General features: G+C 40.0%; 1 protein-coding gene across 1 annotated transcript in view; it reads right to left on the bottom strand.

Annotated features, from left to right (window-relative positions):
- The window catches only part of ANO2 (anoctamin 2), a 169,675-nt gene that overhangs the window by 54,092 nt on the left and 99,350 nt on the right, over positions 1-16,233 (bottom strand). Inside the window, exons 16-17 of the mRNA XM_069952744.1 lie at positions 3,383-3,457; positions 2,945-3,146 (exon numbers count right to left, since the gene is read on the bottom strand). Of these exons, the coding sequence (XP_069808845.1) occupies positions 2,945-3,146; positions 3,383-3,457 (277 nt within the window). The remainder of the gene's footprint in view (positions 1-2,944; positions 3,147-3,382; positions 3,458-16,233) is intronic.

Here is a 16,233-nt window from a genome sequence, read left to right as displayed (position 1 = left end):
GCATTATTACTATATAAGGGTACACAGCAGGGGGACATTTTACAATGTGGGGTAATACAGCAGGAGGCATTGTTACTATAGGGCACAACACTGGACATTATTACTATTTGGGGGCACAGCAGAGTATCCTACCTACAGGGGGCAACATACTTACCTACCTACTCACTGACACCAGGTAGTGGAATAACTACTGTATGGGAGCCTATAGGAGGGGAAAAGGGAAGGAAATTGAAGGAAAAGTGCAGAGCCTGAGATGTTTGTCTGGCAGGTTCTGAAGAGATGAATTGCAACTGAAAGAAATCATCATGGAGGTCTGGGCCAGAAGGAGAGGAAAAGGGAAAGAGAACATCTCAGATCAAAGAAGACGTCACCTGTGAGTCACTGAATGAGGTTTTTGCATTTTGTAGAACGTTATCTGGTAGGAGTTCCCCGAGGTAGAAAAGGTTGGGAAACACTGGCCTAGAGGATAGGAGTTAGGGCAGACCTCCCAGAGGCTGTGTGTACAGGGGGAGCTGTGAAGGAGCTGTCTGTGCCTGCTTAGCCACAGTTATTAAGAGTGGAGGCAATAGAGCAGGACTAATTGAGCAGTCATTGGGGTTACTAGCTTCTGCATCGGGCTCCTTCGCTAAGCGCTTATGACGGCACTCAGAGGGCCCGGGCCCCGGATGTTTTAGGACCCTAGCAACGCCCCTGTAGCCCGGTGATGTAGCTGTAAATTAACTCTTTGCTGTCCTGTTTTGGTGCATCATCTCCCTCCACCCCTCCCCTCTCCATAGAAAACCATGAAGACAGGGGGGAGAGCTTCAAACTGCTTTTTCATGATAAAAAAAAGCATTTTTTGGATAATAAAGCCAATTACAAAGTTTCTTAAAATCGCCTGTTTTATTGATTTTTTTTTTTTTTTTTAAAGACAATGTCACTTTAAGCAGAAAACAGCAGGCTCAGAACTGGAGGAAGGAGACAGAAAAGATAATAACAAGTATGGAACCAATTATTAGTCTCCAGGAGGAGGGGATTAATCAACGTGAATATGGAATGCCACTTTAAAGACAATGGGGAAGATTTATCAAACTGGTGTAAAGTAGAATTGTCTTAGTTGCCCCTTAGCAACCAATCAGATTCCACCTTTAATTTTCCAAAGAGTCTGTGAGGAATGAAAAGTGGAATCTGATTGGTTGCTAGGGGCAACTAAGACAGTTCTACTTTGAACCAGTTTGATAGATCTCCCATACTGTTTTTCCTTTTTCTGGATAAACCAGGGATTGCAAGCTTTAAAACGTTGACTTTTTCAACCTTGTATCTTCGTATAGAAAGAACCTAGTACCATATTTATGGCAATTGCTGTTTCTTTAAGAAAAAAAAAACTAGAATTTGTCAAAATCACTATCGATAACTGAATCAGACAGGATCCTTCTAATCTTCTCACTTCTCCTCCCTCAGCTTTTAACACAAGATACTATATAACTCCTCTTTTTCAACACTCTCCTCCCTCCCAGCTTCTCCTCTTCTCCTTCTTCCAATATTCCTTATAACTTGACAAATCTGTTGACAGCAGCTAAGAAACATCGGACGCCTTTAGAGCGAAAAGATCCTTGCAGCAATCTTGTATTAATAAATAGGGGCACGCATGTTACATTCATGTTTGCCATAGGGAAAAAATAGGAAAAATAAAAGATATCAAGGTCAAACTTTTAATCCCTTTGTGAGTCAATTGTTCCCTCGGAAGATGAACTTTGAAATTTGAAGGGGATATCTATTTCGGAGAAATATAATAAATGGTGACCTAGGCGACTAGAGCATTTAACTTTTTAAAGTTTTAAAGACTTTGATGTATCAGGCGACTTATACTTTGTATGTTTAACAAATCAATGCAATATGGAGAAATGTCAGTGGATGGATATACTGTGATACATCTAAAGAGTGTCTTGAACTGGTGAAGGAAATGGGTCCAGATCAAGGTCCTTGGGTGACCCCTGTCTACTCCCTCTTTGATCTTGATTAGATATGAGCGAACTTGAACTGACGGGGCCAGGTCACGGAATGGCCGGGAATTAGAATACATACATGCTCAATTATACTATGGGGGGGATTTACTAAGCTTATGCCAGAGGCATACAACAGAGAGAAGGTGCAGATTCGCCCCTTGTCCCTGGCGTACGCCTCCCGTGCTCCCCGCTTGCACAATGGGCGGGCTGGCGGAGTTTGCGGGGGCCGTGATGAGGCGGGGAGGAGGAGTGGCCTCCTCCCGTGCCTCATTTTGCATGATTTACGCCTGTTCGCAGGCGCAAAACATGACGCAAATCTACACCTGCTGGAAGCAGGTGTAGATTTGGTACACCGGGAGAAGATTCGGGTGCCCGGCCGGCTGGATTCACTAAGAGGCTTACGCCTCTTAGTAAATCCTGCCGCGAAAAAGGGTGCGGGGCCTAATATAAGATCAGCGTACTTGTATATAGGGGTTGGAAGACATTGCTGTCAGTCAAACAGGTGCTCAGCCACCAACTAAATAAAAGCACTAAGAAGGTGTCCAGAAACAGACACCCAACCAAGACTATTCTAAAACTACTAGAGATGAGCGAACCTCGAGCATGCTGGAATCCATCCGAACCCGAACTTTCGGCATTTGATTAGCGGTGGCTGCTGAAGTTGGATAAAGCCCTAAGGCTATGTGGAAAACATGGATATAGTCATTGGCTGTATCCATGTTTTCCAGACAACCTTAGAGTTTTATTCAAGTTCAGCAGCCCCAGCTAATCAAATGCCGAACGTTTGGGTTCAGATGGACTCGAACCCGAACCCGGTTCGCTCATCTCTAAAAACTACCCATTGAATAATAAAGTATTTGAAGTAGCTTCCTATTACTGCAGAGACTATGAAATACATTAGGTCCAGTCCAGTATGAACCTACAGACCATGAAATGGAGTTAGGGAACGTCCCTCTTACCTATTTCCGTGAGCCATTTTGCGACAGAACCATAAATTTCGTCTAGTACAAGAATCACAACCAAGTTGATGATGACGGCGGTGGCCGTCACGGTCACCCGAACATTCGCTCTGGTGCTTTCATTTGCGCTAAACGCCAAAGCTGGTGCAACGGTGATTCGATAAATGATGACTCCAAACACTGCTGAGAAAGTAAGTGCAATCTATGGAAGATAAGAAAGAGAGCAATATGATAGGCTAACGCTTTAATAAGTGAATGAAAACTCTATTGGATTGCTGGAGACTAGATAGGCAGGGTTAACACCATTGACTGATAATAGCAGAATATGCACACATCCTGCACAGTTTTGCTTTTGGGTGCAATATGACTGCTGTAATACAGGATCTAACTCCTTCTCCAAGATAAATGGGCGCTATAAACAAGTATAATATTACTTACCATAAATAAAATTGCTGCAAAGTTGACTAAATATGCAGGTATCCGATCCCTCCATGTTAATTTCTCCTTTTTTTTCTGAAAACCACATAAGCAGATAAGAACAATGTCAATTCGTATAAGTAGGAAAATTGGAAGCTGCAATATCACATACAACCTGCAATACAGGTGGGGCGCTGGAAGTAGTCATGTTTGCTTAGTCCTTTACCACCCCCCTTTAATTTCATGACTGAGAATAGCAGGCGGCAATGGAAACAAGTTGGCTCAGTGACACCGTCATGTTTGCGCCATATCTGATTATATGCCGGGGATTGCAGCCTGTTGGCAGAGATCTTACATCATTTGTACATATCAGGTTTCGCTCTCGGTTTAAAGCGTTTTTTAACAATTCTGAACTATTTACTTATTTTTTACCTTCTTAGGTGAAGTCTCTTCGGACCATGAAACTTAATGTGGGCAGAGTGAGATAAGGAGGTATAATTTATACACTTGTCTTCCATTACAAGACGCCATACACAGAGACAAATACCATGTTTTGCGTAAAAATAGCATCCATTAAAATCTGAAGGACTCTGATGTTCTTCAATGGCGTGACCACCGGGATGGCCAGAAAATGCCTCCCTCTGTGGCCAATGTTCATTTCACACATCTCTAGTTGTGAAAATCTCATATGGTGACAGCAATTTCAATGATTTTCCCTCTAAGTGATAACCTGCATGATTCTTAAGATATATATATATATATATATATATATATATATATATATATATATATATAAAACTTCATTTACCAAAAATGTCTTCATACCCTAGAAAAACTACTCTAAAGTTTGGGCCACTAGAGTCAATTTTTTTTTTTTTGGCAATCTGCAGTCCACTGTCTGTTGTTAGGGGAAATCTGTCTCTAGTAACAGCTAGAGCAAGACAGATAACAGGATTCAGGTACACAACATATCTCTGATATTCTTCAATGTCATGACCACCAGGATGGCAAGATAATCTCTATTTGGGAAAATCTGAAATAGTCACAGTAATTACAAATAATTTCTCTCTATGGGCCTGTTCACACTGAGTATAAGGAGAGGAATTTCAGGCGAAATCCACATCTAATTTTGCTTGAAATTCCGCCTATAAAATTTGAACAGAGTAATGTTGCATTGTGTTCGATGGGATTTGCTCTCTGCTGTTCACATAGCGGGAGTTCTGCTCAGAATGTTCTGCCGTGGATCAGCTTTCCGCCCAAAGAAGTGACATATCAATAATTTGGGCAGATTCCATTAGAGGATTCCTATAGAAGTCAATGGGGCTTGAATTCTGCTTGAATTCCGCTCAAATTCTGCTCCTATTCTGGCAGAGCTGAATAGGCCAGGAATTTTAAGCAGAAATTTTTCCTCTTCAAATCCTCGTAAATTGCACAGTGTGAACCAGCCCTATGTGTTAACCTATGTGATTCTTAACATTTTTTTTTATACCACTTCGTTTACAAAAAATTAGGGATGATCCAACCCGAGTTCAGTTCGAGTTCGTACGAACCCAAACCCTCGGTAATGATCCCCGCTGTCTGCCCGCTCCGTGGAGCGGGCGGATCCAGCGGGAGGACCGCCTGGAAAACTTTTCCAGGCGTTCCTCCCGCTGTATCCGCCAGCTACACGGAGCGGACAGACAGCGGGAATCTGCTGCCGAGCATTCGGGTTCACACGAACCCGAACCTCGGCAGGTTCGGACCATCCCTACTAAAAATGTCTCCATACCCTAGAAAACTTGCTCTAAAGTTTGGGCCACTAAATCTTTTTTTTTTTTTTTGCAATCTGCCGTCCACTGCCTGTTGTTAGGGGAAATCTGTCTCTAGTAACAGCTAGAGCAAGACAGATAACAGGAATACTACATATACAGAAATGTCAAGTACTTTAGTCATATGTAAAAATTTAAATATTGTCTCAATTTTTTTGAGAATTGAATATCTGCTGTCTGAGAGTTAAATATCTGCAACAGAATATGGAGGGACTATGAGGACCTGACAAAGGTTACAATCCAGCCCTAAAATATGTTGTTCTGACTTCTTCCAGACAGTCTCATAAGATATTTTCCATAGAATTTTAATACAGAGATGGGATTTATAGATCTTGGACACCAATTTCTTGCTCTTTGGACTCCCAGCCATCAGCTGTTTCCGTGAATTGATCACATAGCAAGTGTTCAATTTATCTGCAGTGCCCCCGGAGGGGATATAAAGTGTTACACCATCTTCAATTAAATACCTTTTCTACCTATATAATACATGGATATTCTGAGTGCTCCAGAGTGACTTTCTCTGCATTCATAGGGACATTAGGCCAAACCCCTTTGACAAAGCCACGCCCCAGTGAGGTCATCAGGATGGCCATATCTATAAAGCTTGTCTATCCTATCTGGATTCTCTTACATACACTTGTTGTGGAATGCAGCCTATTACATTCCAGAGCGGCTATACGTTCTCTGTAATTTATAAGCTCAGCGCCGGGCTTAGCATAACTTACAGATTGTTCACCGCAGAGAATGACTTCATTTCAGCCGAACATGTGCGTGTTTTATGACTATTGAATGTATCTGTGGCATATTAAGAACTTGTCGATTCTTGGGGGAATCATTTTATGTTTCAAAGGAGAATTGGAGGTCAATGAAGCATCCAGAGCTTAACTATTTCATCGCTGGAAATTATTTGCTGGTCTGTCATCAAGAGCAAGAAAAAAAAAAAAACGCCATACCGTGCCAATCCTAACATAACAATGCAAAGTTGCAAGAAAAAATACAGCAAATCCTTAAAGGCATGTCCGCCAGATAATCTTTATTTCTGATGAATTGGGATGTGGGCGCATCAGTGTGTGAACTGACATGTTCTGTTCGGCCGCTATTCAATTAATAGCTTTTTGTGCGGCCAGTTAGAATCCCAGCCAGAGCGTATACTATGTATATACGCTCCGGCCGGAATTCCATTCATGCACACACAACGTATGTTTCGTATAAATCATGGCTGTTGTTGCAACAACGGACGTGATTTATACAAAACCTGCGTTGTGTGTGAACATGGCCTATAGATGGATTACATTTATAGGGTGCGTTCACAGATACAGTATCTGCAGCATTTGATGGCGCAGATTTGATGCTGTGTTCAGTTATTTAGTCAAATCTGCTGCGGATCCTGTACGTGTGAAGCTACCCTAAAGGGAATCTGTCACTAGGTTTGTTCTGCCTTAAATGAGGGCACCATAAACCAGTGACAGAAATGCTAAACAGGTGAGTGTATTATTCTGTTCAGCTGTTCTCCTAATATGCAGGAGAATAGGATTCTTGCCACACCGCCTCCTTGCGTGGGCGGAGTTTTCTGCTTCTCATGAATATCCAGGACTACTGGGCTCATGCACATAATGGAGAGGACTACTTTTTTTCCCCTTTTATTGAAATTACATATGAAATACACTTCAAAGTAATCACTACAGCATACATAGGTATTATAAAACCAAGTTACAAAAAATGAGAAAATATAATCAAAAAGAAGAGAGGACTACTTATTGTCCATGCTATTCAGGAGGATATCTCTAGATTAGCTGCACAGAATAATCTAAGTGGTACATCATTCTGAGATAGCATAAACCTACTGAAGTTTATGCTGCCCTTATTTAAGGTGGAATAAACCCAGTGACAGATTCCCTTTAAATATGACTGTAATTGGCCTCCTATGTTACAGTATGATACTGGCAGAGAGGGCTCCTTGTAGACATGGCCACTGTACATGGTAGGTTCCTATATGTGACAGCTTGTCACACGCTGAGCTGCTATCAAGACGTGTAAGACAATGTTTGACCCCAATCATGAAATTGCATCATCCACTCCGCGCAATTTAAAAAGTGTCATCGTTTTATTGTCACCATCACCATGAAAGATGGATCTGACCTTGTATGTCTGTGACTTTCATAACTACTGAGGGGGATGGAGAGGAATTTTCATTTTCATTATATTGATCATGAGATAGATAGATAGATAGATAGATAGATAGATAGATAGATAGATAGATAGATAGATAGATAGAGAGATATATATAGATAGGAGATAGATAGATAGATAGATAGATAGATAGATAGATAGATAGATAGATAGATAGATAGATAGGAGATAGATAGATAGATAGATAGATAGATAGATAGATAGATAGATAGATAATAGATAGATAGACAGGAGATAGATAGATAGATAGATAGATAGATAGATAGATAGATAGATAGGAGATAGATAGATAGATAGATAGATAATAGATAGATAGACAGGAGATAGATAGATAGATAGATAGATAGATAGATAGATAGATAGATAGATAGATAGATAGAAGATAGATAGATAGATAGATAGATAGATAGATAGATAGGAGATAGATAGATAGATAGGAGATAGACAGAGATATAGATAGATAGATAGATAGATAGATAGATAGATAGATAGATAGATAGGAGATAGATAGACAGAGATATAGATAGATAGCAGATAGATAGACAGAGATATAGATAGATAGGAGATAAATAGATAGATAGATAGATAGATAGATAGATAGATAGACAGAGATATAGATAGATAGGAGATAGATAGGAGATAGATAGACAGAGATATAGATAGATAGGAGATAGATAGATAGATAGATAGAGATATAGATAGATAGGAGATAGATAGATAGATAGATAGATAGATAGGAGATAGATAGATAGATAGATAGATAGATAGATAGATAGATAGATAGATAGGACATAGATAGATAGATAGATAGATAGATAGGAGATAGATAGATAGATAGATAGATAGATAATAGATAGATAGATAGATAGATAGAAGATAGATAAATAGATAGATAGATAAATAGATAGATAGGAGATAGATAGATAGATAGATAGATAGATAGGAGATAGATAGACAGAGATATACTGTAGATAGATAGGAGATAGATAGGAGATAGATAGATAGATAGATAGATAGATAGATAGGAGATAGATAGATAGATAGATAGATAGTCAGTACAATAGAAAATATTCCTGTGTGCTGCGGAATATTTTCTATTGGACTAGCTACCTTATCCTTGGTCTGGATTATCCGCTGGCACCACGAACTACACAAACTAGATAGAACAGATAGATAGATAGATAGATAGAACAGATAGATAGAACAGATAGATAGAACAGATAGATAGATAGATAGATAGATAGATAGATAGATAGAAGATCATGGAGATGAGATAGAGACAATAGACGGGTAAACATCAGTTATTATTTTTATGGGGTATAGATCTATTAATCCATCAATCTATCCTTACAAAACTATTTATTATAAAAACAAATCTTCCCAATACAGTGATACAACCATATCACGGCACACAGTAGTAGGCGTTTGTGTCTATAAACCCTGGCTGGCGTCCACTGTAACATAGTAGTCACCCCCCCCCCCCCTCACCCTGAGACATAAATATTAAGGGAAAAAAAGTCAAATACAAATAATAAATGTGCAATAAATACCCTGTGAGGCCTGCGCTCCCCAAACAATTTATCGACCACCAACACCGCTGCCATAAAAACAAATACATATGTTCCAAATCACTCGATCTAATAACCTGCAGTGACAGCAGCGTCTACAGAGGGAGACAGAACTATACTGTGTCACAGAGGAGAGCCGCGTGCAACCCCCTCAACTATCCATCACCGCCACAGATCACCACTTCTTGGACTTGCCCTTTAAATAAATAATCACCTGATCACCTGATTAGAGTCCGGCGGCCTGAGGACAGGGGTTGTGCTGTTTTCGCAAGAAAGTAGCTGTGCATTCTCTAATCCTGGATAGCCCCTTTAATATGTATCATTTATGCACAGGATAGGGGTAAGTATCTGAACAGGCGGTCCAACCTCTGGGAGGACAGGGGTCCCTTGTCCTCCAAGTGGCGACACACATGCTTACCTCACATAGTCTATACTTTGTATAGGATTCACTTAGGAAGTCCCATGAAGTAAATGGAGCAGTGGCTTAACATGCGCACTGCCACTTTATTTACTTAGGGGGTCAAAGGGTTGTTGTAATTGGTGAGGGTCCCAGTGGTCAAACCCCAATGATACCTATTCACCTATCCTGCGGAGAGGTTATATGGTTTAATATTGGGAAAAAACAAAGGGGGAGATTTATCAAACATGGTGTAAAGTGAAACTGGCTCAGTTGCCCCTAGCAACCAATCAGATTCCACCTTTCATTCCTCACAGACTCTTTGGAAAATGAAAGGTGGAATCTGATTGGTTGCTAGGGGCAACTGAGCCAGTTTCACTTTACACCAGTTTGATAAATGTCCCCCTTTGGGGGAGATTTAACTGGCTCTGTTGCCCGTAGCAACCAATCAGATTCCACCATTTTCCAAAGAGCCTCTGAGGAATGAGAGGTGGAATCTGATTGGTTGCTAGGGGCAACTGAGCCAGTTTCACTTTACACCATGTTTGATAAATCCCCCCCTAAGTGTCTAATTCCCATACAATATGGTGCACATATAAAAGTACCATATGTTGGTAATATGCAAAACTATATAGCCCAGTTATCCAGCATTAGAGAAACATGGCCACTTTCTTCCAGAAACAGCACCACTCTTGTCTCCAGTTTGGGTGCAGGTTTTGCAACTCAGTTTCATTGAAGTGAATGGAGCTGCAAACCCCACCTGACCTGGAGACAAGAGCAGTGCTGTCTCTGGAAGAAAGTGACCATGTTTTAGTAACTCTGGATAACCCCTTTCAGGCTATGTTCACACGCCGTCAAAATGCCGGCCGTTATTTGCCATTTAAATGGTGGTCATCCGTTAAAAATGGTGTGTGAACAGAGCCTTAGGTGGTAACCTTGCTGTATAGTTGTGTATTATCAACATACGATACTATTATGTTAAAGGGGTACTCCAGCTATATGTTTTTTCTTTTAAATCAACTGATGTCAGAAAGTTAAATAGATTTGTAAATTACTTCTACTTAAAAATCTCAAGTCTTTCAGGACTTATCAGCTGCTGTATGTCCTGCATGAAGTGGTGTATTTTTTCCAGTCTGACACAGTGCTCTCTGCTACCACCTCTGTCCATGTCAGGAACTGTCCAGAACCGGAGAGGTTTTCTATGGTGATTTGCTACTGCTCTGGACAGTTCCTGACATGGACAGAGGTGGCAGCAGAGAGCACTGTGTCAGACTGGAAAGAATACACCACTTCCTGCAGGACACACAGCAGCTGATAAGTACTGGAAGACTTGAGATTTTAAAATTTTTGTAAATTTGCCGCTGTTTGCTGTTAAATTACATCTGTCCAATCAAAATGGCTGTTATTTTGATGGCGTGTGAATATAGCCTAGAAAACAAGCAAAAAAAAACCAAGAACTGTGTTCAATAATAATACCGCCATTCTGTGGCCGAATGTCAGTGTGACAGGTATAGAAAATATAATAATTAGGAACAGCACCGCCACAGCAGGAATACCTTCCCATGGAACACACTCTTTTTTTCCCAAGGAGTGAATCTTTGCAGGCAGATGGAATAGGTATTTAGCTATGTGGGTGCTCAGCTACTAGTATACAGTCTCTCAGTTCGTAATATCATATAAAAGAAAATTAGCGGCACTCACCACCTATCATCACAGGTGAGACGCCAGTGTTAGCCAAACTGTGTTGCCAGTATCACAGTTTGGCTAACACTGGTGTCTCACCTGCGATGATATGTTTCAGTTTTTTCAATAAAGGAACGGTGGAACTGCTACAAGGTGGTGAGTGCCGCTAATTTTCTTTTATATGTATAGAAAATAGTGCAATACAATATACACTGTCTACAATATAATGAAGTACGGTAAAATATTAGAACTAGAAATGGTCATAAGCCATGACTGAGTATAAGGCCGTGTCTGCAGAACAGGATATTGTATAGGACATCTGTCAAGTCGATAGGACCCGTAAGACATGGCAACCAAGCGATGACTGGTGCAAACTTCTAGCAAGGTGACCCTCCCCCTAAATCCTCCACTGATCCCCACTACCTCTGCTAATACAGTATATCTCACAGGAGATTCCGCTACACTGCGATCCATCACTCATACATCTCCGGACCTCCTCTAGACGCAGACCTATTAGAGATTTCCCGGAAACTTCTGGATACATACTTGTGTAAGGTCAATGGTTCCTTGGGGGTCGGAGGATTATCTGTATTTCGGTCCCTTACTAGCTCCTAGGGGACACATTTTAACTTGGAGGAAGTTGTACCATCAGGAGAACGTCCACTACGGTCCAATTACTTTTCTGGATGTAAGACTTATAGCCTGACCATTTACAGGAATACATACAGAAATGTTGGTTGATGTGTCTATTATAGGATATCTTTGTATGGTACTATTATAGAGACGTTGTGGCACTGTTGTTGGGTCAATAGCATCTGGCACTGTTATGGGGTATAGCATCTGGTACTATTATGGGTGTATAGTATCTGGCACATTTTGGGGGTTATAGTATCTGGTACTATTATGGGGTATAGTATCTGGTACTATTATGGGGGTATAGTATCTGGTACTATTATGGGGGTTTAGTATCTGGTACTATTATGGGGGTATAGTATCTGGTACTATTATGGGGGTATAGTATCTGGTACTATTATGGGGGTATAGTATCTGGTACTATTATGGGGTATAGTATCTGGTACTATTATGGGGGTATAGTATCTGGTACTATTATGGGGTATAGTATCTGGTACTATTATGGGGGTATAGTATCTGGTACTATTATGGGGTATAGTATCTGGTACTATTATGGGGGTATAGTATCTGGCACATTTTGGGGGGTATAGTATCTGTTACTATTATGGGGTATAGTATCTGGCACATTTTGGGGGATATAGTATCTGGTACTATTATGGGGGTATAGTATCTGGTACTATTATGGGGTATAGTATCTGGTACTATTATGGGGGTATAGTATCTGGTACTATTATGGGGTATAGTATCTGGCACATTTTGGGGGGTATAGTATCTGGTACTATTATGGGGGTATAGTATCTGGTACTATTATGGGGTATAGTATCTGGCACATTTTGGGGGGTATAGTATCTGGTACTATTATGGGGGTATAGTATCTGGTACTATTATGGGGTATAGTATCTGGTACTATTATGGGGTATAGTATCTGGTACTATTATGGGGTATAGTATCTGGTACTATTATGGGGGTATAGTATCTGGTACTATTATGGGGTATAGTATCTGGCACATTTTGGGGGGTATAGTATCTGGTACTATTATGGGGGTGTAGTATCTGGTACTATTATGGGGGTATAGTATCTGGTACTATTATGGGGGTATAGTATCTGGTACTATTATGGGGGTATAGCATCTGGAAATGTTATGGGTGCAATATGTCTGGCACTGTTATGGGGCTATAATTTCTGGCACTGTTATAGTATCTGAAACCTTTTTGGGGGTATAGTATCTGGCTCTCTAATGAGGTATAGTATCTGGCACTTTTTGGGGGTATAGTATCTGGCACTGTTATGGGGGTATAGCATCTGGCACTGTTATGGATGCAATATGTGCCACTGCTATAGCGGAACTATTGCTTACTTTGTTATTATGGGGTAGCTGGTGCACTCTGCTGCCACCTCTGTCCATGTCAGGAACTGTCCAGAGGAGTAGAGGTTTTCTATGGATTCACTGCTGCTCTGGACAGTTCCTGACATGGACAGAGGTGGCAGCAGAGAGCAGTGTGTCAGACTGGAAAGAATACACCACTTTCTGCAGGGCATACAGCAGCTGATAAGTACTGGACGACTCTTTAAATCTAAGTAATTTACAAATCTATAAAACTTTCTGACACCAGTTGATTTGAAAACAACAGTTCCCTTTTTTAGTGCTGTAGCTTATAATGGTAGTGTTGCTGGCACTGTTATGGGGTACTGGCATCGACACTTGTACTGCTCTAATTTAGGGGATACTTTGGCTGTTCTGCTATAGAATCTCTTGGAATTTGTGTTATTACATTGCTGTATCTTGTATTTCTATTGGTACAAGAGCTTAAGTGTAGATTTGTATGTGACAAGTCAGGGCTGCCGGGAGGCTGGTGGTCGGCATCTGGTACCAGTTTCTATAACATAGAAACAATAAACTAAGAAGTACAACAAGACGCACATTAAAGACCCTTAAGTGTGTGAGAAATAATAAATATCTCATTACTACGTTCTGTTTTTTTAGTTTGAAGCTCCTGCCTATGGGCCTATGACAACACTTCCTGCTTTGGAACACTAAGCCGAATTGTAGCAGATCAAAACTTGACAGAAATCAGTTTTTACAAATACAGTAGGTGAAAACATTACGACTAAAAACTTTATCTAATCCATAAAAAAATTTAAAGTTTGTTCATTCCTGGCCTGCTTCAAGCTCTTGGTCCTAAAAAAAACCCGATTGCATTCCCCTATGATAACACTGAAAGTATAAAACAAGGGTTATCATGAGGACATACACAGAGTGCCTTAACTTAAAGTGTCTCTGTCGTTTATTTTATTTTTATTTTTTTGCAGAAATCAATAGTACAGGCGATTTTAAGAAACTTTGTAATTGGGTTTATTAGCCGAAAAATGCATTTTGATCATGAGAAAGCAATTTGAAGCTCTCCCCCCTGTCTTCATGGTGAGGGGAGGGGTGGAGGGAGATGAGGCACCAAAAGAGGACAACAAAGAGTTAATTTACAGCTACATCACTGGGCTATCTCCTCTGAAGTCAGCACTGACTTCTCTGACCTCTGAATACCAGCTTTCACACAGCTCCCGCAGTGTAATCCTTTGTTCTCTGCTGGCGACTAATCTCCCTCCACCCCCCTCCCCTCTCCATAGGTTACACAGGGCTCGACTGATGTAAAAGAGTCGAGATTTCCTGATAATGAGCAGTGAATGAAAGGGAGGAGGGGGGGGGGGGGGCTGGGGAAAGTTTTTCTGAATGCAGATAATGGCATATTTGCCTAATAAACCCAATTACAAAGTTTTTTTAAATTCACCTGGACTATTGATTTCTGCTAAAGAAAACAAACAAAATGACAGTGACACTTAAATGTTATAATTTCCCTTGCCAATAGGTTGTGCCTCTGAGACCTTCTACACTGATTGAGTAGTTTCCAAGTTTGAAGGGATACTACCCCTTTTTGACAAGGAAAAATGGTACGAACCATTGGTCAGTTTATTTATACATTTCCAGGAGGAATTAAAGAGGTACAGCGCAGTGCCCCAATAAAAGATGCTCCAGAATGGAGAAATTTTGAAAGGTCCTTTTTAAACCAATGATCACACTAAACAAATGACTAGGTGTATAAGATATGTCTTAAAGGGGACTTGTCATCTTAAAAAAGCAGTCTGATCTGCCAGCTTCATATTATAGAGCAGATTGAGCTGAGCAGATTGATATATAGTGTTGTAGAAAAATCTTGAGTATAACTTGTATTTCATTCATTTGAACCACTGCTCCTTCTGGGTTTAAAAGTCCAGTGGGCGGTCCTTATATTAATAAGCAATAATCCACAGCTATGCCTCAATATTCTTACACAAAACTATATATCAATCTGCTCGGCTTCGCCTGCTCTATAACACTATGCTGATAGATTGAACTGCATTTTCATGTTGAAAGATTCCCTTTAAGAGGAGTAACTCATGTAGAATATAGTCTGCAAAGTCACAATTATCAATAATTTTTTTTAGTGTTCTGCATTCATGTAGCATTGCGTAGTTGGTTTTAATTGCTAGTCATGGAAAGATCACGGGTTGCCTTAGGGGTTCAATACAATATTAAATTCACACCACGCAGCTTAGGATGATGCTTGACTAACACCTGATCAATTATTAAACAACACTAGTACTATACAATACAAACTTGGGGGAAAAAAAAGTGATATATTGTTGGCCCATATGACTTTTGTAGCACTTGATATTTCAAAACCCTATTGTATATGATGCAAAGCCCACCGGGCAAGTGGCAAATTATTTTCCCAGAAACTCTAATGACCTTGTATTGAAACCAAGACTAGAGGGTCCGACTTGTTAAACCTGGGAAGGATAATGTTAAATCAACTTATATGGGAAATAAATTCCATCAAAAAAAATTTAATTACATTTTTATTTTATTTTTTTCATTTCAAAAACATCATTCCTAAGCAAAGTTTCCATGTCACGCGTCAGTCCCTTTAGAGCCTAATCCTATTTTTTTAATAGGAAATGTTATTTGGCGATATTAATACACAGATAATACCCCGGTCTTTGTCAATGCCCCTCTTGGGTAAAAAAGTTACACTTCCCCACATGTCTTGGAAGTGGATGGCGTCCCACATTGATGACATCATATTGAATCAGCGCTGATCGCTCTCATAGGCTAACAGATGTCTCTGGATCGTAAAGAAACCTGAGCACGCTCGAATTTTTTTTACTTTTTTTTTTTTTTTATTTTATTTTTTTTTTTAACTACACCCTCATTTAAATCTTGGATCCTGGAAACATGTTTCATAAAGGGAAGAGAGAAAACTAAACATCCCAGACTTGTGGTTGTAAATTTCTTGGAAGAAAAAAAATAAAAAATTCTATAAGCCATGTGTACAGTAACTGTATACTCTGCTTGTAGAATACTGGGCAAGCGAAATTCTGGATATTGTTCTCATTTGTTACAGTGTTTTCTTTTAGGTTTCAAAATTTGGAATTGTTACATTTCAATATACCGGGGTATTACATTGTTAGGTTGTTGTTTTTTATCTGTATTTTCCAATTATTCATATAATGAATGATAATTTGAAAAGTATTGCTTTCTTTTATATGATGCTTTATGT

This window comes from Dendropsophus ebraccatus, chromosome 1 (genome assembly GCF_027789765.1).
Source record: "Dendropsophus ebraccatus isolate aDenEbr1 chromosome 1, aDenEbr1.pat, whole genome shotgun sequence".
Lineage (NCBI taxonomy): Eukaryota > Metazoa > Chordata > Amphibia > Anura > Hylidae > Dendropsophus > Dendropsophus ebraccatus.
Note: the sequence above shows the minus strand (reverse complement) of the source record. Positions and strands in the feature narration are given on the sequence as shown.